The following is a 24,643-nucleotide window of genomic DNA, read 5'->3' as shown; positions in this document are numbered from 1 at the left end:
GATAGGTAATTATCAGAGAGATAATGTGATTATATGTAGGTGTGGAATATAAATCAACAGGATAGGTAATTATCAGAGAGATAATGTGATTATATGTAGATGTGGAATATAATCAACAGGATAGGTAATTATCAGAGAGATAATGTGATTATATGTAGATGTGGAATATAATCAACAGGATAGGTAATTATCAGAGAGATAATGTGATTATATGTAGATGTGGAATATAATCAACAGGATAGGTAATTATCAGAGAGATAATGTGATTATATGTAGGTGTGGAATATAATCAACAGGATAGGTAATTATCAGAGAGATAATGTGATTATATGTAGGTGGAATATAAATCAACAGGATAGGTAATTATCAGAGAGATAATGTGATTATATGTAGATGTGGAATATAATCAACAGGATAGGTAATTATCAGAGAGATAATGTGATTATATGTAGATGTGGAATATAATCAACAGGATAGGTAATTATCAGAGAGATAATGTGATTATATGTAGGTGTGGAATATAATCAACAGGATAGGTAATTATCAGAGAGATAATATGTGATTATATGTAGATGTGGAATATAATCAACAGGATAGGTAATTATCAGAGAGATAATGTGATTATATGTAGGTGTGGAATATAATCAACAGGATAGGTAATTATCAGAGAGATAATGTGTGATTATATGTAGGTGTGGAATATAATCAACAGGATAGGTAATTATCAGAGAGATAATGTGATTATATGTAGATGTGGAATATAATCAACAGGATAGGTAATTATCAGAGAGATAATGTGATTATATGTAGATGTGGAATATAATCAACAGGATAGGTAATTATCAGAGAGATAATGTGATTATATGTAGGTGTGGAATATAATCAACAGGATAGGTAATTATCAGAGAGATAATGTGATTATATGTAGGTGTGGAATATAACCAACAGGATAGGTAATTATCAGAGAGATAATGTGATTATATGTAGATGTGGAATATAATCAACAGGATAGGTAATTATCAGAGAGATAATGTGATTATATGTAGGTGTGGAATATAATCAACAGGATAGGTAATTATCAGAGAGATAATGTGATGTGGAATATAATCAACAGTAGGAATGTGGAATATAATCAACAGGATAGGTAATTATCAGAGAGATAATGTGATTATATGTAGATGTGGAATATAATCAACAGGATAGGTAATTATCAGAGAGATAATGTGATTATATGTAGATGTGGAATATAATCAACAGGATAGGTAATTATCAGAGAGATAATGTGATTATATGTAGATGTGGAATATAATCAACAGGATAGGTAATTATCAGAGAGATAATGTGATTATATGTAGGTGTGGAATATAATCAACAGGATAGGTAATTATCAGAGAGATAATGTGATTATATGTAGATGTGGAATATATAATCAACAGGATAGGTAATTATCAGAGAGATAATGTGATTATATGTAGGTGTGGAATATAATCAACAGGATAGGTAATTATCAGAGAGATAATGTGATTATATGTAGGTGTGGAATATAATCAACAGGATAGGTAATTATCAGAGAGATAATGTGATTATATGTAGATGTGGAATATAATCAACAGGATAGGTAATTATCAGAGAGATAATGTGATTATATGTAGGTGTGGAATATAATCAACAGGATAGGTAATTATCAGAGAGATAATGTGATTATATGTAGATGTGGAATATAATCAACAGGATAGGTAATTATCAGAGAGATAATGTGATTATATGTAGATGTGGAATATAATCAACAGGATAGGTAATTATCAGAGAGATAATGTGATTATATATGTAGATGTGGAATATAATCAACAGGATAGGTAATTATCAGAGAGATAATGTTGATTATATGTAGGTGTGGAATATAATCAACAGGATAGGTAATTATCAGAGAGATAATGTGATTATATGTAGGTGTGGAATATAATCAACAGGATAGGTAATTATCAGAGAGATAATGTGATTATATGTAGGTGTGGAATATAATCAACAGGATAGGTAATTATCAGAGAGATAATGTGATTATATGTAGATGTGGAATATAATCAACAGGATAGGTAATTATCAGAGAGATAATGTGATTATATGTAGGTGGAATATAATCAACAGGATAGGTAATTATCAGAGAGATAATGTGATTATATGTAGATGTGGAATATAATCAACAGGATAGGTAATTATCAGAGAGATAATGTGATTATATGTAGATGTGGAATATAATCAACAGGATAGGTAATTATCAGAGAGATAATGTGATTATATGTAGGTGTGGAATATAATCAACAGGATAGGTAATTATCAGAGAGATAATGTGATTATATGTAGGTGTGGAATATAATCAACAGGATAGGTAATTATCAGAGAGATAATGTGATTATATGTAGGTGTGGAATATAATCAACAGGATAGGTAATTATCAGAGAGATAATGTGATTATATGTAGGTGTGGAATATAATCAACAGGATAGGTAATTATCAGAGAGATAATGTGATTATATGTAGGTATGGAATATAATCAACAGGATAGGTAATTATCAGAGAGATAATGTGATTATATGAAGATGTGGAATATAATCAACAGGATAGGTAATTATCAGAGAGATAGTGCGATTATATGTAGGTGTGGAATATAATCAACAGGATAGGTAATTATCAGAGAGATAATGTGATTATATGTAGGTGTGGAATATAATCAACAGGATAGGTAATTATCAGAGAGAGATAATGTGATTATATGTAGGTGTGGAATATAATCAACAGGATAGGTAATTATCAGAGAGATAATGTGATTATATGTAGGTGTGGAATATAATCAACAGGATAGGTAATTATCAGAGAGATAATGTGATTATATGTAGGTGTGGAATATAATCAACAGGATAGGTAATTATCAGAGAGATAATGTGATTATATGTAGATGTGGAATATAATCAACAGGATAGGTAATTATCAGAGAGATAATGTGATTATATGTAGATTTGGAATATAATCAACAGGATAGGTAATTATCAGAGAGATAATGTGATTATATGTAGTGTGGAATATAATCAACAGGATAGGTAATTATCAGAGAGATAATGTGATTATATGTAGATGTGGAATATAATCAACAGGATAGGTAATTATCAGAGAGATAATGTGATTATATGTAGGTGTGGAATATAATCAACAGGATAGGTAATTATCAGAGAGATAATGTGATTATATGTAGATGTGGAATATAATCAACAGGATAGGTAATTATCAGAGAGATAATGTGATTATATGTAGATGTGGAATATAATCAACAGGATAGGTAATTATCAGAGAGATAGTGTGATTATATGTAGGTGTGGAATATAATCAACAGGATAGGTAATTATCAGAGAGATAATGTGATTATATGTAGGTGTGGAATATAATCAACAGGATAGGTAATTATCAGAGAGATAATGTGATTATATGTAGATGTGGAATATAATCAACAGGATAGGTAATTATCAGAGAGATAATGTGATTATATGTAGATGTGGAATACTATATATGGATTGATTGCTATGAAAAAACCTTAGCAAAAAACATATTTTATAGATTATTCAAAAAATGATTTCGATATTAACATGACAAGTTCTTGTCAGGATAAATAATAAATGGAAAGATGTGAAATTAAAATGAGTTACTTCATCATTGAAAAGAAATATTCAAAGTGTAATCTTATACTAAATGACCCATTTAGTTCCTGGTCATTGTTTTGATAATTCTTTCTTGTTATCTTTCCCAGTGACCCTCACCGTCAGAGCCAGCAGAGTACAGGAACCAACAGTCTCCTGGCGAACGTCAGTATAGACAGTGATCTCAACGACAGTTTCTCTGACGACCGCCTCAGTGTGGACCTGGGTAGCTTGAGTGAGAGTAACACTCCACCCCCTACCCTGTCTCACTCACACGACACGTCTTCAGAGGCTTCTAACTTACGTAATCCAGATCACCCAGACTACATGGAACTTCAGAGTGTGACGTCTGGAGCCACGACGCTCCGAACATCCCATGACAATACAATTGACAATAATGATCTTGGTAAATTTGGTGATGTATCTCGGTCAAGTAGCGGAGTAGATCAAATAGGTTCCCAGAATCGTTTGGAACCGCTACTTCCAGCAAAGTTACGGCCGGCGAAAGAGAAATCCAATCAGCACAGCAAGGAGATGGAGAGGGGGGATAGAGAAAGGAGGAAACCTACCACACCTCCCAAAGGTAACAGCACCAGGAGTAGTCTCATGTCCAGCTTTGTAAGTGACAGTAGTGATAGTTCTCTACGAGATGTTGTCACGCCTCTATCTGAAGGACAGATTTCTGATATAGGCGAATCACCCCGTGTTCCAACGTCAGCCCAACAGCAACAGAATTACGCCGCCTTCACGGTTCAAACAGATCTGTCTCAGTCAGGACGACTGTCTGAACAGCCGCATTCAGATTCTAGGTCAGAGTTCGTGAAAACTAGCTACACGATCTCGGATCAGACGTATACGCCGGAGATGGCTCGTGCGGCTGGTATACCTGTGGTCAGTGACAGCAATACTAACTCAGTTCTCCAGCGATGGGGATCGCGGGAAGGAAGCATAGCAAGCAGTCGAAGTTCTGGTGATTATTCTGACCACGAATCGCACAAAATTCATTGTGATCATAAGGATAGGGAATCATCAGATTCTCGTGGTTCTAGGAAAATTTCTTCATTGACAAAATCTTCTTCTGGAACAGATAAATTCAGTATGCAAAACAAACCTTTTGTGATAAAAACTCATACACCCCCAGTTGGGGATCAGAAACTGAGTAACACAACAAGCTTTGCTGAGATAAAACGTATGAAGCAAAATGTCGTTCAGACGGATAATTCCGGATTCGTATATATGATAAAAGGTCAGGATCCTGTTCAGACACGGAAATCTTCACTACAATCTCAGAGGTCAGACAGAGCAAGGCCAGAGAAAAAGACAACGTTCGCTGCTCTGCCTAATCAGAGAACTTGGCAGCAGACAACACAGCAACAACCCGAGCCTGTTCCTGTCACACCTGATTCAGGAAACGTTGAAAACGGGGAAACAGGAGAAGCGGGAGGGACAGACATGCTTCAGATACGTCTGAAACTGGAAGAAAAACGTAAAATGATTGAGAGAAAGAAACACCGTATGGAAGCTCAGCATCAGAAACTACGTCAGAGGATGGGAAAAACAGCTTTCCTACAAGTAATTCAAAAGCCCAATACTGATAGGCCAGAGGATGTTGTGAATGGTAGGATTCCCGAGGCAGAGACTGTGGGGAACTATAGTAGTCAGACCCTCCCAAGGTCAGCCTTCAGTTCAGCTCTGGACAGTAGCCGACCTAGGTCACTAGACCGTGAAACTAGATCGCTTGATCGTGACATTCCTGGATCCAGAATGGTACAGTCTGATCGCCAGGGTCAAGGTGATGTACCAAGTGAGCGTGGCCAACAGCGGCCATTTTCCCGTGAAGGAATTCAACAGACAATAGAAAATGTGAGGAAAAAATGGTTCAGGGAGGATGATGTTCTGATTCCATCGTCATCAGAAATGGAGAATGAGCATGTGAGAGATAATCAGTCGAGACGGATATCAGTACCAAGTCCACATCACAGGATGTCTCTCTCAGACGAGAGAATATCTGGAAGTCCTCCACAGAGGATGATCGCCTCTGAGAGCCCTCCACAGAGAATGATCGTCTCAGAGAGTCCTCCACAGAGGATGATCGTCTCCGAGAGTCCTCCACAGAGGAGGATAGTCTCAGAGAGTCCTCCACAGAGGATGATCGTCTCAGAGAGTCCTTCTCAAAGGATGATGGTTTCTGAAAGTCCTCCCCGGCGTGGTGAAGTTTCAGAAAGTCCCCCACGACCGTCGGATCAAAGACATCCACAAGATAAAAAACAAGAGGATCCTAAACAATATAATCGATCTCTGGACAAATTAAATCAAAGCCTTGTAGACCTTCAGGGAGAAATCAGTCGTCTAAATCTACAACAGGATCAGCTCAAATCCATGAAAATGAATGCCGCATCATCTGGGCCTGTACATGAACGAACGCGTGAACGGTCGTCAGCGTCTCCTCATCGTGAGCCGACTGAGCGAACTGCCACACCTACCAGACACCAGCCTGGACAAACGGCAAAGCCTGATGTTGATGGAGGTATGAGTGAGAGAAGAATTACCCAACACCCGGCATCTTTACAACATCATGGTGTACCTACACCAGAGCGACTCAGTAAGGAGAGTGACTACACCCAGCATCCCACGTCTCTACAACAGATACCTGGCTACCAGCAGCACCAGCCTGGAGGCCTGCCGATGGGGGTCTACACCTGTCAGAACCAGTATGTCAACATGCCTCAAGCTCCTGTGATTTACTCTGGGTACCCTACCCAGCCTGCTCCTCCCTACCCCCCACAACAGTTCCCCCCTACCCCACCTCACGGGTATCCCCCCTCCCCGGCCTTCCCCCAGCAGTACCCCCAACACATGCCGCCGGGGTCACAGTTTGGAGTTCCCAGTGTATCCTCGCCACACTATGGTATGGGGATGCAGCAGTTCCAGCCTCCACCGCCTATAGCCTCAACCTACATTGTCCCCTCCTATCCGGGGTACACAAGTAACGCTAACAGTATGCCTAGTCACGTCGGGGCTCAGCCATATAACCCGACTTCTGCTGCTAACATTCCGTCGTCAAACAATACAGCTGTAGGTGATGGTACGGCCTCACAGGACATTACTACAGTGTCTGGTGATCGTAATGTGGTCAAAACAGAAACATCACAACATTTAGATCATCAGGATCGTGTGGGCGAAATGAAAGCCCAAGACGATCGGTCAGATGATAGTGGTAGTGTAAACTCTGTAGGACAAAACGGTGGGTTCTTTGTGTCATTTGGGGACGGATCTCCAAAGAGAACCAAACCCACGCTAGGAAAGGAGCGTAGTCGAAAGGATCAGCAACATTCGCAAGCAAATCAGGACAGTGTACCTTCTAGTCAGGCCTCTTTAGCTCCACCTACTGGCCAAACTCGTGATCGTAGTTCAGTGTCGCCTCAGCGTGCCAAATGGGACATTCCACCAGCCTCAGAGACCCAGAAAACACATCAGCCAGGCATAGACATGTCAGTGTATGCCCAGCCAGTGGTTCCAGCAGAGCCTCCAATAGGATTTGAAATTGAACCTGAAAAAGATTCTCAAGATCAGGTCAGTATTTAAATATTGTGAATTTTAAGTCTACATTAAGTATTGGTAGTTTTGTCAGACATTTACACTAATTAGCTACAGGAGAGCGATGGTGATTATCTTAATGGAGAACGTGGGTTTATTAATGTAATTTACTGATTGTGCACTTCCTACATCAAATTTTGTTTTTGGATAGAAAAAGTGCGCAAATTACACAAGTTTTTACGATGAATGAAGTTCTTTTAGAATGGTCAAAGTTAAACTTCATGTACAACTTAATAAAGTTATATATTTGCATCTTAAAGCCAATCTGTTATGTTTTTCCAAACATTAAATATATTTTCCACTGTGTACAATTATAAGGATTTTATGTGATGTAATTATCAATATTTTTTTCCCCCCAGATTACTGATGATGAAATGTTGAGGAAGAAAGAAAAACTTATTCAGATGCAGATCAAACGTAAAGAGGACCAAGAACGCAAACGATCGTACAAAGAGATGGAAATGGCTCGTAAAAAAGAACAGGAGAGGTTTGTATCCATGCTCAGGTTGGTGGTTCAGTTGGTGGTTGTCGTGAAGAAACTTTTTTTAAGAGATTTTAGTCTTAATATCTGAGAAAAGTTTTGATGACTAGTACGATGTGTAATTTGAAGACAACCTTAACACTTTTTACACCTTTTCTGGTCAATTGTCTGATGAAGGTGACACATCATACTAGTCATCGAAAGGTCACAATAAAATATTCACTGGTTGTGTATCATTATATAAACCACACTTTCCAACCTGAAATTTGAGAAATGTTAGGAGGTAACTTACATCACTTAGAATTGATGTACAGTGTGGTTGAATCAGAACAGTAGAGAATGAGTAGATACGTGTACTAAAATATCATGTGTTTTTGTAGATTAAAACAGGAGGAAGCTGAGAGAAAGAAACAAGAGGACAAAGCAAGGCGAGAGTTGATCTTCCGTCAGTATCAGGAAAAGAAACGGCAAGAACAGGAAGAAGGAGACGAATACAACCGTCCGGCTCCTCGCCGGGAAAAATCAACAAACAAACCAAGACCCAAGTCCATGCACGTAGCCAAAACAAACATCCAATCTGGGTCTGATGAAGGTTTGCACTCAAATAGCTCACAAGAGGATCTCTCTGCTCAAGCTTTCACTATTAGTCCTGGTCACTCGGGATCTTGTAAGTTTAGCTTGCTCGATCTGGTTAGATACTCACAAATCATGTTTGGAATCCTATTGACAGATTCAACCATTTTCTATTGTAATAAACAGATATTAGAATCTCAAGATTTTCAAAATTGTTAAAGAATCCATGTTGCCATTTGAAAAAGATTCAATTAGTGATGGATATGAATATCGATTTTAGAGATATTCAATTAAGCATGTTAAATGAAACTTTTCAAAAAATCAATTCAGATATGTAAGTTTAATTTTCTAAAGAGGATAGGAGAAGAATGGGGGAATGCCATTGAAAATGATTGAAGTATCTGTCTAAAATTCAACTTACCAAAATTTTGATCTTAAACCATACAGTTCTATTGGAACAGTTTAACATACGTTATCTTTACATATACAAAATTCTTAATGTTTATTTGATAGATGTTAATTTAATAATTTAACAGTATTATCCGCCAAGTTTCGTGTACCTGTTGCCGTTCCTACCTGATTCTGTGTCGTGATCTAACATGCTAGTGATCGCTGTAGTTTGTCTAGTTTTGTCTGTAGATTTTGGTTCTGGTTACGTTTCTGAATCCCTTTGAGTTTCTACCTACTTTATTTCAGAAATCTCTCCAACACAACTGTACCTGTCTGAAAACTGTTCCTTTTTGTCTTCTTCACATAAAAATAAAAACTCCTATGTTAGGATATTTTCAGTTTGTGTACCTACCCTGGTCACATCCCATCAAAGGTCTCCCCATCCCCCAAAATGGTGCCTTCTATTCCTTCTCCTGAATGTTGGTATAAACGTTTCAACCCTATGGAATACACATTTTCTCTATGTTTTGTAAATCTTTATTTTCCTCTTTCTGGTATTCTGTTCTTCATTTAATAGTTCTAAAATTATCTGCTTTTGTGAGCATGTACTTATTGTTTCATCTTTGTTTTCCCGAAAATGTTGCAATGAAAACCTGCTCACAAGGGCAGATAACTCTCCTGTACAAAAAGAGGGGATACAATTTCCTCTTTTCTATATGTTGTAATGAAGCCCTTTTGCCTATCATTCTTAAATATTGTTTTTAATATTAGCTTGCATGGTTTTATTTTCACTTTTTGCATCTTTAAGTTTTTGCAGTTTTGCTTTAATTTGATTGATTGATTTGCCATTTATGTTGGATGATTTTAAGCATTTTGAAATCGCTCTTCCAGTACACATTGATTCCCCCTACACTTATTAAACTCCTGTTTGTATCTGAGCTTCCATTGGTTAAAGCTTATTAGAAAATGTGCACAAGCTTCAAGCATCTCTCAAAATTTCTGGCTTCATTAGTGAAATAAGCATGGCATGTCTAGATTTAAAAAAAATATTTTTGTTTTAAATAAACATTAAAGAAAGGAAATCAAATGACATATCATGAAGCTGTATGTCTATGTATTGTGTGATATATCATCTGGGCAAATCCTAGGGATTCTGGTAATGTTCACAGATTGATGCTTTTTAACACAATTTTGCTAAATTCTGAAGCATTTAAATCTAAATATCAGTACATTTTGTATTTTTTAAGGACTTCAAAAAGATTTGGTTGGTTTTAATGGGAGTCGATAATTTGTAAATTGATTTAGTGATTCAGAAGTATTTAGGATATTTAATCAATTAAGTGAATTAATTAGGGTATTTTTCATACCTTACTGATAGGAATAGGGTTGATATTTGACAGTAGACACTGGTACAATATGTAGATTATCTTTGGTGTATAACGTCGTGTACTCCAAACTTAGACACAACTCTACCCTAGCTGTCATGAAATTACAAGTATCAATTATAAAGGCCACTTGTTCAATTTTGTCTTTCATTCGACTTACATAAAGAAATAAGATATTTACAGTCAAACTCTACTGACTATGATATTCTGTCATTTTGTCATCAGAATTTCACAGATAATTATATCTGTTACTGTACTTGGAAGTGTGGTTGTTCATGTTGTGTGTAAGATGTGACACTTTGATAATACTGTTTAACATGTGATTCCGTCTTTGCATATTGTAGAGTTACCTCCCTTATGGGTAGGTATTGATTGTGATGTCAATCTGTGAGCAAAATTAACGTCTTTTTCTCTGAAAACTATGGCGATACTCTCAAACACAGGAGATCATAATCAATACCTACCTGTAAGGGCAGATAACTCTGTAATATACAAATACAGAATATTGAATATTGTGATACATTATTGTGATGATATTATTGATTATGTATATCTATGACAGTCTTTGCTTAAGTATTTGCTGGTCAATGGATTACTTACTCTAAGGAGATACATTTCAAGGTGTCTAAGGGATATTAACATATACTTATTTTGAACTTAAATATTGTTAAAGAAAATTTCTCAAAAAATTGAGATACGAAAGAAAAGGAAAAAGAAATTCTTATGTTTCTGAATTTTAACTCTATTAATAAAGTATCAAGTTGGATTAAAAACAAAGTAGCCATAAAGACCAAAGAAAAAAAAAAGTTAATTTTTCTTTGTACATTATTTTAAACTTTGTTTTAATGTTTTTAAACCATGCATTTCAAATATGCAAATTAGGGAAACTAATTGAAGGAAAAGAAAAAGAATATCCCTTGAAATGTATCTTCTGTTTTTGCTTTGGTTTGGTTTTTTGTTTCTGCACAGTTTTACCTCTCTGACATTTCAGCGCGGGGGTATAGACGTACGCATGGTTTAGCGCCACCCAGGGGCAAAATGCGGAAGGCAGGTGTGTAAAGGGGCATTACTCCGTCCATACCAATCCTTTTTTCCCCATCTCTCTTAGATATTCAATTTAGTAGAACATTTCACTCTTCAATGTTTCATATTTTATGTAGTTTAATTAGCCTATTCATTTCCCTTGTCTTAATGCCATGAATTGATGATAAATTGAATGTCATAATGTGATTTAAGTTGAGAGATAGATAGCAAATTAAGAAACAATGTCTGGATTTCATGAGCTATGATTAATCTGACTATCTGTTTCTAAGGGAAGAGGTTGCCAGAATCACAAGGACAAATTCATGATCTGTTCAAAAAGACATGTTTAGGTCCCCCACAAATATTGATTGATTAAATTTGGAGTGTTTTGGTATGACTCAGTTAGGGTCCGGGCATTCTGATTTACCAATGTTAATTTTATCAAATTAAAAAGCTTTTTAGATAGTCCAAATATTTTGCTACATAATAAAGGTTTTGCCATGAATATTAACTATGGTAACTTAATTAACAAAATTGCTCTAGGTATTCTTCAGTAATTCTTTAAATAGCTTAAACAATTGTTTTCAAGGAAATTATTAAATTGTTTAAGATTGATAATAAGTGATAGATGTAATCATGCAGAATTACTTTTAGTTTTGATATTTTATTTGTTAGTTTTTAGCTATAGAAATGTATAAGCTAGTTGATTAGAAAAAATAAGGAAAACAGAATAAATTTTGCATCTTTGAAATTATTTTTTTAAATAGTATTCATGGCAATATATTGATATAAAAAAATTATTTTTCAGGTTCTTTTTGAGGTATAAAGCTGAAAACATGATATTATTAGCATTTTGTTCTAGCCTGAAAAATATATCATGTCTCTGTAATCGTATTTAATTCAATGTAGTATTTCTATTTAAATGGAGCAAATTATCTTGATTATGCAGGTTGCATGTTACTTCTTAAAAGAATAATGATAGAGAAAATGTTCATTCTTCTCTCTGGATGTGGAGAGATATATTAGAGAAATAATGAAAATATTACTTTCAAGAGTACTGCTTGACTGTATAATATTCATATAAAATATAATTAACTTGATGTGATTTCCTTCAGTATGTGATGTGCAAAAATGGATGTTAAAAAGTTTGTTGCATATATGGCATGGTCTGAAATTCATTCTGCATGTCAGTGATGTTAGGGGTTAAACCACGTTTGATTATTGGTTATAATCAGTGAAAATTCTATAATAATTGTGTATTCATAAGTCTATTTATAATTTTTGGTAACAGTTTCTGAGTAAAAATAGCCCCTTTTGAAATTTCATTCAGCTGTATCAGAATTACTTCCCTTTGAAGGGTAGAAATTCTAATAGATCAGAATGGAAAATTTCTGATCAACAAAAATGTTGATAAAAGTAAGCTATACAGGCCCTTTAGGACTCTTGTTATTTTATTTATCTACATTTCACTCAATGATATTACAAAAATGACTTTTGTCTAGTTATGATTTTACTCTATCTAATCATGGACTCATTGTTACTGCATGTTACAAAGAAAAAACCTCATTGTCTTAAAATGAAAAATATCATCAGAAATTCTACAAATATGTACGTGCTCCTTTGCTACTGCATGTTACAAAGAAAAAACCTCATTGTTTTAAAATAAAAAATATCGTGAAGAGATTCAAGTGTGTACATGCTCCTGCTTTGCAGAAGATAAATCTAGTTCTTAGTTTTGAATGGATTGAAGAATGTTGATAAATATATAGCATGCTATTGATGGTATTAACAAAGTAATTGTCTGGTCCCTAAAGATACCTTCCATGATTAAGCTAATTGAAACTAATTAGAAAAAAAAAAATATGAAGAAAACAGCCAGTACAGAACCAAAGATCAGTCTAACTGTAGGTTCAACATAGTTCCAACATACAGTTATATCTCTAATGGAGAAGTTAGTGACAGAAAGGGTTAAAATAATCATGGTATAATATGGAGTATCAATGTTGATAAGTCTGATTAAAATCATATCCTTATTCTCAAGTAGTTTTCGTACAGGATCTGATAACATCGCATTAGGGGTCACATTCTGGTGATGTTTATAGACTCCATATATTTCAATTCAAATGCATTTTCTCCATCAGGCTATATCAACTGGGAATGACATCAAATCGCAGCATGCATATTATGATATACATATAGCTATGTTGTGCTCTATGGGCTAGCCAATTTGCTGATTTGAAAGGTCACCAGAATCTGACCCCCTAATGCGACGTTGTCCACTCCTTTATGAGGCTAAGGATCTGTATTTTAGTCCGATTGAATGTTCAGATGAGAATTTGGATTGAGTGAGCTAGGTAGGATCTATGTCTGCATGTCAATGGTTTCTGTTTCAACAGTATCCTGTAATACCCTAATGACAAGTTCTGCTGAAGGGAAATCTCTGGCATACGGCGGAATTACTCATCGCAGACCAGCAAGTCCAGGTAATTATTGGTAGCACTAAGCATTTCTGGTTAGTCCAGGTACAAATGCATAGGTGTCGCATACAAGTCACATGTAGTTTGATTTATTTACTGTCAATGCTGGGTATTTGAAGATGTTGGAGAGAAAAAAGAATTAATGAATAACATTCAATTTGGTAACCAGAAAAGTTGGTTATACAGTGAAAATTATTTTAAATAGAAATTTCAGTGAAGGTTACCAGGTATTTTACCACACAACTAACTAGGAAAAAAATCACCGAAAACTTAAATAAAAATGTACAATTTACATTCCATTGAAAAATAAAACATAAAATATTTACAAATTACCGTAAACCAACTTTACTTTTGTGGCAACTAAATTTCACAATTTCTATTTCACAAGTTCGTGAAGATTAAAGATGCTCCACCGCTGAAAAATGGTATTTTTTCACTATCAAAAACAGGAGCAGACAATTTGGTATTTTTCTTCAATTACAAAAATTACTTACTTTACACCGTTACCACCATTGAAAAGTTTGAGCTTTTAATTTTACCTTAAGTTAAAAAAATGAAAAATAATTAATTGCATCCCGAAAAAATTCCTTGGCACTATATCTTATATGGAATGAAGTAATGATTGCGCATGCACCCAAGGCGAAATAGATTATTTTATGTTATTTTTTTGTGTTAATTAGGCATATATATACACGATTGAACACCAATTATTGTTCAAATGATGAATCTCATTTATGCTCTGTCGGCGGTGGAGCATCTTTAATAATGATCATGGATCTAAAAATTGAATAAAAACTCCTATTAATAAAAGAAATGTAGATATTCCCAGAAACAAACTTTCTTGATTTTATATCCATTGTGAAAGTAAATCTCACACTGAAGAAAATTGACTTACAGTAAACAGTGCTGTTAACAATTTTAATTGATATCGTTGAAATTGCCATATGATCAATTCAAACTTGTCTTTGCAAGGTTATTCCGAATTTGCATATTACAGAGTTATCTGCACTTGAGGGTAGGTATTGATTGTAATGTCATGTTTTTGGGAGCGTAACATCATTCTTTTTGTAGGAAACAATGTGAATTGTGCTAAAAAAATAATGACGTATTAATCGATACCTACCCGCAAGGGAGCTAACTCTGTAATATGCAAAGACGGAATAGTTAATGATAGTTCAGAGATATAGGACTAATTACCAATAGCGTAGGAATATATCTATATATATGACTAAATCATGTATCAATATGTTGTTTCAGATTTGTACAACCGAGGTCGCCGGTCAAAAGCCAACACGGAGAGTAGTGACACTGGCTCTAATACTGGTTCCAACACTGGTTCTGATTACGCAGGTCAGCTGTTAGACAACACCTCTGATATTTCCTGATTATTCACTGCAACTTTTACACTAAGAATGACAATAATACAAATTAATATGAATTAAGTAAGGATCAATTTTTCGGTCTAAAGCTAACACAAAAGCGACACTGGGTCGTATACAGGGTTGGATTACAGAGGTTGGAAAAATCTACTGGATTACAGTTCTTTGATATGAAACGCTACCCAGAAAAACAAGACATTTATCATTTTTTTCTTGGTCAAGCCACTGTAGGAATATTTGATGGTTTGTTAGGTCATCTGACCCGAAGGGTCAGGATGACCTATAGCCGTCGTGTTTCGTCCGTCGTCGTCCGCCGTGCGCCGTGCGTTAACTTTTCACATTTTGAACTTCTTCTCAAGTTCTACCAGTGCAATTTGGCTGAAACTTGCATGAAATGATCCTGCCATGGTCCCGACAAAGTGTTGTTATTTTTCGGGTCGATCCGAAATCCAAGATGGCCGCCAAAGCCGCCATCTTGAAAACTCATTTTGAACTTCTTCTCAAGTTCTACCGGTGCGATTATAGGCTGAAACTTGCATGAAATGATCCTGACATGGTCCCGACAAAATGTTGTTATTTTTCGGGTCGATCCGAAATCCAAGATGGCCGCCACAGCCGCCATCTTGAAAATACATTTTGAACTTCTTCTCAAGTTCTACCGGTGCAATTAGGCTGAAACTTGCATGAAATGATCCTGACATGGTCCCGACAAAGTGTTGTTACTTTTCGGGTCGATCCGAAATCCAAGATGGCCGCCACAGCCCCCATCTTGAAAACACATTTTGAACTTCTTCTCAAGTTCTACTAGTGCGATTTGGCTGAAACTTGCATGAAATGATCCTGACATGGTCCCGACAAAGTGTTGTTATTTTTCAGGTCGATCCAAAAACCAAGATGGCCGCCACAGCCGCCATCTTGAAAGCACATTTTGAACTCCTTCTCAAGTTCTACTGGTGTGATTTGGCTGAAACTTGCATGAAATGATCCTGACATGGTCCTGACAAAGTGTTGTTATTTTTCGGGTCGATCCGAAATTCAAGATGGCTGCCACAGCCGCCATCTTGAAAACACATTTTGAACTTCTTCTCAAGTTCTACCTGTGCGGTTTGGCTGAAACTGTCATGAAATGATCCTGATATGTCCCGACAAAGTGTTGTTAGGGTCAATCCAAGAAACCAAGATGGCCGCCACAGCCGCCATCTTGAAAGCACATTTTGAACTCCTTCTCAAGTTCTAATTTGGCTGATGGAAATGATCCTGACTGTCCTGACAAAGTGTTGTTATTTTTCGGGTCGAGAAATTCAGGAGGCTGCCACAGCCGCCATTTGAAAACACATCCATGCTCAAGTTGGTACCTGTTCAGTTGGTGGTTGTCGTGAAGAAACTTATTTTTAGAATTTTAGTCCTTAATATCTGAGAAAAAGTTTTGTATGACCTAGGTAACGATGTGTAATTTGAAGACAACCTTAACCCCCTTATACACCTATTCCATGTTCAATTGACAGAGAATTGTGACGACATCATACTAATTCATCGAAAGGGTCAACAATATAGAATATAGAATCACTGTTTATGTTGTATCATTATCTAAACCCACATTTTTCCAACCATGAAATATGAGGAAGTGTTTAGTAGGTGATCGTTACATCACTTAGGTAAATTGATTGTACGCAACTTGGTTAGAATCAGAACTGTAGAGAATGTATGTAGTATACGTGTACTAAAAATATGCATTGTTTTGTTGTAGGAATAAAACATGAATGGATTGGAAGCTGAGAGTGAGATAAGATAACATGTGAGGACTAAGCAAGGCGAGAGTTAATCTTCCTTTTGTCAGTTATCAGGTAACTAAGAATACGGCCATCATGTAAAGAACGGAAAGTAAGGAGACGAATGACATACCGAGCCGTTGCTCCTCGCCTGTGTGCAAAAAAATCACAACAACCAAACCAACTGTATGTGTCGCCAAGTCAATGCACGGAATCACAGATCAAACAACAATCATCCACTATCTGGGTCCTGATGTAGTTTTGCATCTCTAATAGCTCGACATGATGAATCACTCTGCAACAAGCTATCACAATTAGAGTCCTATGGTTCACTCGGGAACTTGTTAAGTGTTTTTAGCGTTGCTGCAGATTGTGCATTTAGATATCATAAGCAAAATCATGTTTTGGGATCCTTATTGACAGGATTCAAACCAGTTTTCTATTTGTAGATAAAACAGATATTAGATGTCTCAAAGATTTCAAAATTGTTCTAAAGATATGGAAAGAATCCATTGTTGCCCATTTGTAAAAGATGATTCAATTAGTGGTGGATACATGAATATGCGATATTATGTGAGTATTCAATTAAGTCATGTTAAATGAACCTTTATCAAAATAATCAATCTATATATGTAGTTGTCTTAATTTTCTAATGTATGGCTAGTAGTTGAGAGCTCGAAAGACATGGGGGAATCGCCATTGAAAATGATTGAAGGTATCTCCGTCCTACAACATTTCAAATGTACACAATTTTGAATCTTCAACCATAATGTGTCTATTGGAACATTTTTAACAAACGTTATCTTTTACATATACAAAATTCTTAATTTTTATTTGTGGATAGATGTAAAATTTAATAATTTCTAAGCAACCATCATCCGACCATGATTCCGACGATTTGTATACCTGTTTTGCCGTTCCTACCTGATTCTCGTTGTCGTGGTAATCTAACATGCGCTAGTGATCGCTGTAGTTTGTCTAGTTTTGTCTGTGTGAGATTTTGGTTCTGGTTACGTTTCTGAATCCCTTTGAGTTTTCTACCTTACTTTATTTCAGAAATCTCTCCAACACAACTGTACCTGTCTGAAAACTGTTCCCTTTTGTGTCTTCTTCACATAAAAATAAAAAACTCCTATGTTAGGTTATTTTTCAGTTTTGTGTACCTACCCTGGTCACATCCCATCAAAGGTCCCCCATCCCCCCAAAATGGTGCCTTCTATTCCTTCTCCTGATAGTGTTGGTATAAATGTTTCAACCCTATGGAATACACATTTTCTCTATGTTTTGTAAATCTTTATTTTCCTCTTTCTGGGTATTCTGTTCTTCATTTAATAGTTCTAAAATTATCTGCTTTTGTGAGCATGTACTTATTGTTTCATCTTTGTTTTCCCGAAGATGTTGCAATGAAAACCTGCTCACAAGGGCAGATAACTCTCCTGTACAAAAAGAGGGGATACAATTTCCTCTTTTCTATATGTTGTAATGAAGCCCTTTTGCCTATCATTCTTAAATATTGTTTTTAATATTAACTTGCATGGTTTTATTTTCACTTTTTGCATCTTTAAGTTTTTGCAGTTTTGCTTTAATTTGATTGATTGATTTGCCATTTATGTTGGATGATTTTAAGCATTTTGAAATCGCTCTTCCAGTACACATTGATTCCCCCTACTCTTATTAAACTCCTGTTTGTATCTGAGCTTCCATTGGTTAAAGCTTATTAGAAAATGTGCACAAGCTTCAAGCATTTCTCAAAATTTCTGGCTTCATTAGTGAAATAAGCATGGCATGTCTAGATTTAAAAAAAAATATTTTTGTTTTAAAATAAACATTAAAGAAAGGAAATCAAATGACATATCATGAAGCTGTATGTCTATGTGTTGTGTGATATATCATCTGGGCAAATCCTAGGGATTTTGGTAATGTTCACAGATTGATGCTTTTTAACACAAATTTTGCCAAATTCTGAAGCATTTAAATCTAAATATCAGTACATTTTGTATTTTTAAGGACTTCAAAAAGATTTGGTTGGTTTTAATGGGAGTCGATAATTTGTAAATTAATTTAGTGATTCAGAAGTAATTAAGATATTTAATCAATTAAGTGAATTAATTAGGGTATTTTTCATACCTTACTGATAGGAATAGGGTTGATATTTGACAGTAGACATTGGTACAATATGTAGATTATCTTTGGTGTATAACGTCGTGTACTCCAAACTTAGACACAACTCTACCCTAGCTGTCATGAAATTACAAGTATCAATTATAAAGGCCACTTGTTCAATTTTGTCTTTCATTCGACTTACATAAAGAAATAAGATATTTACAGTCAAACTCTACTGACTTTCATATTCTGTCATTTTGTCGTCAGAATTTCACAGATAATTATATCTGTTGCTGTACTTGGAAGTGTGGTTGTTCATGTTGTGTGTAAGATGTGACACTTTGATAATACTGTTTAACATGTGATTCCGTCTTTGCATATTGTAGAGTTACCTCCCTTATGGGTAGGTATTGATTGTGATGTCAATCTGTGAGCAAAATTAACGTCTTTTTCTCTGAAAACTATGGCGATACTTTCAAACACACGAGATCATAATCAATACCTACCTGTAAGGGCAGGTAACTCTGTAATATACAAATACAGAATATTGAATATTGTGATACATTATTGTGATGATATTATTGATTATGTATATCTATGACAGTCTTTGCTTAAGTATTTGCTGGTCAATGGATTACTTACTCTAAGGAGATACATTTCAAGGTGTCTAAGGGATATTAACATATACTTATTTTGAACTTAAATATTGTTAAAGAAAATTTCTCAAAAAATCTAGACATGAAAGAAAAGGAAAGAGAAATTCTTATGTTTCTGAATTTTACCTCTATTAATAAAGTATCAAGTTGGATTAAAAACAAAGTAGCCATAAAGACCAAAAAAAAAAAAAGTTAATTTTTCTTTGTACATTATTTTAAACGTTGTTTTAATGTTTTTAAACCATGCATTTCAAATATGCAAATTAGGGAAACTAATTGAAGGAAAAGAAAAAGAATATCCCTTGAAATGTATCTTCTGTTTTTGCTTTGGTTTGGTTTTTTGTTTCTGCACAGTTTTACCTCTCTGACATTTCAGCGCGGGGGTATATAGACGTACGCATGGTTTAGCGCCACCCAGGGGCAAAATGCGGAAGGCAGGTGTGTAAAGGGGCATTACTCCGTCCATACCAATCCTTTTTTCCCCATCTCTCTTAGATATTCAATTTATTAGAACATTTCACTCTTCAATGTTTCATATTTTATGTAGTTTAATTAGCCTATTCATTTCCCTTGTCTTAACGCCATGAATTGATGATAAATTGAATGTCATAATGTGATTTAAGTTGAGAGATAGATAGCAAATTAAGAAACAATGTCTGGGTTTCATGAGCTATGATTAATCTGGCTATCTGTTTCTAAGGGAACAGGTTGCCAGAATCACAAGGACAAATTCATGATCTGTTCAAAAAGACATGTTTAGGTCCCCCACAAATATTGATTGATTAAATTTGGAGTGTTTTGGTATGACTCAGTTAGGGTCCGGGCATTCTGATTTACCAATGTTAATTTTATCAAATTAAAAAGCTTTTTAGATAGTCCAAATATTTTGCTACATAATAAAGGTTTTGCCATGAATATTAACTATGGTAACTTAATTAACAAAATTGCTCTAGGTATTCTTCAGTAATTCTTTAAATAGCTTAAACAATTGTTTTCAAGGAAATTATTAAATCGTTTAAGATTGATAATAAGTGATAGATGTAATCATGCAGAATTACTTTTAGTTTTGATATTTTATTTGTTAGTTTTTAGCTATAGAAATGTATTAGCTAGTTGATTAGAAAAAAATAAGGAAAACAGAATAAATTTTGCATCTTTGAAATTATTTTTTAAATAGTATTCATGGCAATATATTGATATAAAAAAAATTATTTTTCAGGTTCTTTTTGAGGTATAAAGCTGAAAACATGATATTATTAGCATTTTGTTCTAGCCTGAAAAATATATCCTGTCTCTGTAATTGTATTTAATTCAATGTAGTATTTCTATTTAAATGGAGCAAATTATCTTGATTATGCAGGTTGCATGTTACTTCTTAAAAGAATAATGCTAAGAAAATGTTCATTCTTCTCTCTCGATGTGGAGAGATATATTAGAGAAATTATTAAAATATTACTTTCAAGAGTACTGCTTGACTGTATAATATTTAATAAAATATAATTAACTTGATGTGATTTCCTTCAGTATGTGATGTGCAAAAATGGATGTTAAAAAGTTTGTTGCATATATGGCATGGTCTGAAATTCATTCTGCATGTCAGTGATGTTAGGGGTTAAACCACGTTTGATTATTGGTTATAATCAGTGAAAATTCTATAATAATTGTGTATTCATAAGTCTATTTATAATTTTTGGTAACAGTTTCTGAGTAAAAATAGCCCCTTTTGAAATTTCATTCAGCTGTATCAGAATTACTTCCCTTTGAAGGGTAGAAATTCTAATAGATCAGAATGGAAACTTTCTGATCAACAAAAATGTTGATAAAAGTAAGCTATACAGGCCCTTTAGGACTCTTGTTATTTTATTTATCTACATTTCACTCAATGATATTACAAAAATGACTTTTGTCTAGTTATGATTTTACTCTATCTAATCATGGACTCATTGTTACTGCATGTTACAAAGAAAAAACCTCATTGTCTTAAAATGAAAAATATCATCAGAAATTCTACAAATATGTACGTGCTCCTTTGCTACTGCATGTTACAAAGAAAAAACCTCATTGTTTTAAAATAAAAAATATCGTGAAGAGATTCAAGTGTGTACATGCTCCTGCTTTGCAGAAGATAAATCTAGTTCTTAGTTTTGAATGGATTGAAGAATGTTGATAAATATATAGCATGCTATTGATGGTATTAACAAAGTAATTGTCTGGTCCCTAAAGATACCTTCCATGATTAAGCTAATTGAAACTAATTAGAAAAAAAAATATGAAGAAAACAGCCAGTACAGAACCAAAGATCAGTCTAACTGTAGGTTCAACATAGTTCCAACATTCAGTTATATCTCTAATGGAGAAGTTAGTGACAGAAAGGGTTAAAATAATCATGGTATAATATGGAGTATCAATGTTCATCAGTCTGATTAAAATCATATCCTTATTCTCAAGTAGTTTTCGTACAGGATCTGATAACATCGCATTAGGGGTCACATTCTGGTGATGTTTATAGACTCCATATATTTCAATTCAAATGCATTTTCTCCATCAGGCTATATCAACTGGAAATGACATCAAATCACAGCATGCATATTATGATATACATATAGCTATGTTGTGCTCTATGGGCTAGCCAATTTGCTGATTTGAAAGGTCACCAGAATCTGACCCCCTAATGCGACGTTGTCCACTCCTTTATGAGACTAAGGATCTGTATTTTAGTCCGATTGAATGTTCAGATGAGGATTTGAATTGTGATAGCTAGGTAGGATCTATGTCTGCATGTCAATGGTTTCTGTTTCAACAGTATCCTGTAATACCCTAATGACGAGTTCTGCTGAAGGGAAATCTCTGGCATACGGCGGAATTACTCATCGCAGACCAGCAAGTCCAGGTAATTATTGGTAGCACTAAGCATTTCTGGTTGGTCCAGGTACAAATGCATAGGTGTCGCATACAAGTCACATGTAGTTTGATTTATTTACTGTCAATGCTGGGTATTTGAAGATGTTGGAGAGAAAAAAGAATTAATGAATAACATTCAATTTGGTAACCAGAAAAGTTGGTTATACAGTGAAAATTATTTTAAATAGAAATTTCAGTGAAGGTTACCAGGTATTTTACCACACAACTAACTAGGAAAAAAATCACCGAAAACTTAAATGAAAATGTACAATTTACATTCCATTGAAAAATAAAACATAAAATATTTACAAATTACTGTAAACCAACTTTACTTTTGTGGCAACTAAATTTCACAATTTCTATTTCACAAGTTCGTGAAGATTAAAGATGCTCCACCGCTGAAAAATGGTATTTTTTCACTATCAAAAACAGGAGCAGACAATTTGGTATTTTTCTTCAATTACAAAAATTACTTACTTTACACCATTACCACCATTGAAAAGTTTGAGCTTTTAATTTTACCTTAAGTTAAAAAAATGAAAAATAATTAATTGCATCCCGAAAAAATTCCTTGGCACTATATCTTATATGGAATGAAGTAATGATTGTGCATGCACCCAAGGCGAAATAGATTATTTTATGTTACTTTTTTGTTTTAATTAGGCATATATATACACGATTGAACACCAATTATAGTTCAAATGATGAATCTCATTTATGCTCTGTCGGCGGTGGAGCATGTTTAATAATAATCATGGATCTAAAAATTGAATAAAAACTCCTATGAATTAAAGAGATGTAGATATTCCCAGAAATAAACTTTCTTGATTTTATATCCATCGTGAAAGTAAATCTCACACTGAAGAAAATTGACTTACAGTAATCTGTGCTGTTAACAATTTTAATTGATATCTTTGAAACTGCCATATGATCAATTCAAACTTGTCTTTGCAAGGTTATTCCGAATTTGCATATTACAGAGTTATCTGCACTTGAGGGTAGGTATTGATTGTAATGTCATGTTTTTGGGAGCGTAACATCATTCTTTTTGTAGGAAACAATGTGAATTGTGCTAAAAAAATAATGACGTATTAATCGATACCTACCCGCAAGGGAGCTAACTCTGTAATATGCAAAGACGGAATAGTTAATGATAGTTCAGAGATATAGGACTAATTACCAATAGCGTAGGAATATATCTATATATATGACTAAATCATGTATCAATATGTTGTTTCAGATTTGTACAACCGAGGTCGCCGGTCAAAAGCCAACACGGAGAGTAGTGACACTGGCTCTAATACTGGTTCCAACACTGGTTCTGATTACGCAGGTCAGTTGTTAGACAACACCTCTGATATTTCCTGATAATTCTCTGCAACTTATACACTAAGAATGACAATAATACAAATAAATATGAATTAAATAAGTTTCAATTTTTCGGTCTAAAGCTAACACAGAAGCGACACTGGGTCTAATACAGGGTTGGATTACAGAGGTTAGAAAAATCTACTGGATTACTGTTCTTTAATATGAAATGCTACCCAGAAAAACAAGCAATTTATCAATTTGTTCTTGGTCAAGCCACTGAAGGAATATTGATGGTTTGTTAGGTCATCTGACCTGAAGGGTCAGGATGACCTATAGCCGTCATGTTTCGTCCGTCGTCGTCCGCCGTGCGCCGTGCGTTAACTTTTCACATTTTGAACTTCTTCTCAAGTTCTACCAGTGCGATTTGGCTGAAACTTGCATGAAATGATCCTGCCATGGTCCCGACAAAGTGTTGTTATTTTTCGGGTCGATCCGAAATCCAAGATGGCCGCCAAAGCCGCCATCTTGAAAACACATTTTGAACTTCTTCTCAAGTTCTACCGGTGCGATTTGGCTGAAACTTGCATGAAATGATCCTGACATGGTCCCGACAAAGTGTTGTTATTTTTCGGGTCGATCCGAAATCCAAGATGGCCGCCACAGCCGCCATCTTGAAAATACATTTTGAACTTCTTCTCAAGTTCTACCGGTGCAATTAGGCTGAAACTTGCATGAAATGATCCTGACATGGTCCCGACAAAGTGTTGTTACTTTTCGGGTCGATCCGAAATCCAAGATGGCCGCCACAGCCGCCATCTTGAAAACACATTTTGAACTTCTTCTCAAGTTCTACTGGTGCGATTTGGCTGAAACTTGCATGAAATGATCCTGACATGGTCCCGACAAAGTGTT

General features: G+C 35.0%; 1 protein-coding gene across 4 annotated transcripts in view; it reads left to right on the top strand.

Annotated features, from left to right (window-relative positions):
* The window catches only part of LOC138309234 (calmodulin-regulated spectrin-associated protein 1-like), a 42,689-nt gene that overhangs the window by 14,107 nt on the left and 3,939 nt on the right, over positions 1 to 24,643 (top strand). The window contains exons 11-16 of one of the 4 annotated variants that reach the window (XM_069250388.1): positions 3,797 to 7,259; positions 7,643 to 7,770; positions 8,145 to 8,356; positions 11,104 to 11,163; positions 22,323 to 22,409; positions 23,661 to 23,753. In XM_069250388.1, the coding sequence (XP_069106489.1) occupies positions 3,797 to 7,259; positions 7,643 to 7,770; positions 8,145 to 8,356; positions 11,104 to 11,163; positions 22,323 to 22,409; positions 23,661 to 23,753 (4,043 nt within the window). Of the gene's footprint in view, positions 1 to 3,796; positions 7,260 to 7,642; positions 7,771 to 8,144; positions 8,432 to 11,103; positions 11,164 to 22,322; positions 22,410 to 23,660; positions 23,754 to 24,643 lie in introns of all 4 variants that reach the window. The other 3 variants (XM_069250386.1, XM_069250389.1, XM_069250387.1) reach the window with 3 other exon arrangements.

This window comes from Argopecten irradians, chromosome 15 (assembly GCF_041381155.1).
Source record: "Argopecten irradians isolate NY chromosome 15, Ai_NY, whole genome shotgun sequence".
Classification (NCBI taxonomy): Eukaryota; Metazoa; Mollusca; class Bivalvia; order Pectinida; family Pectinidae; genus Argopecten; species Argopecten irradians.
This window is presented reverse-complemented; position numbering and strand designations above follow the sequence as displayed.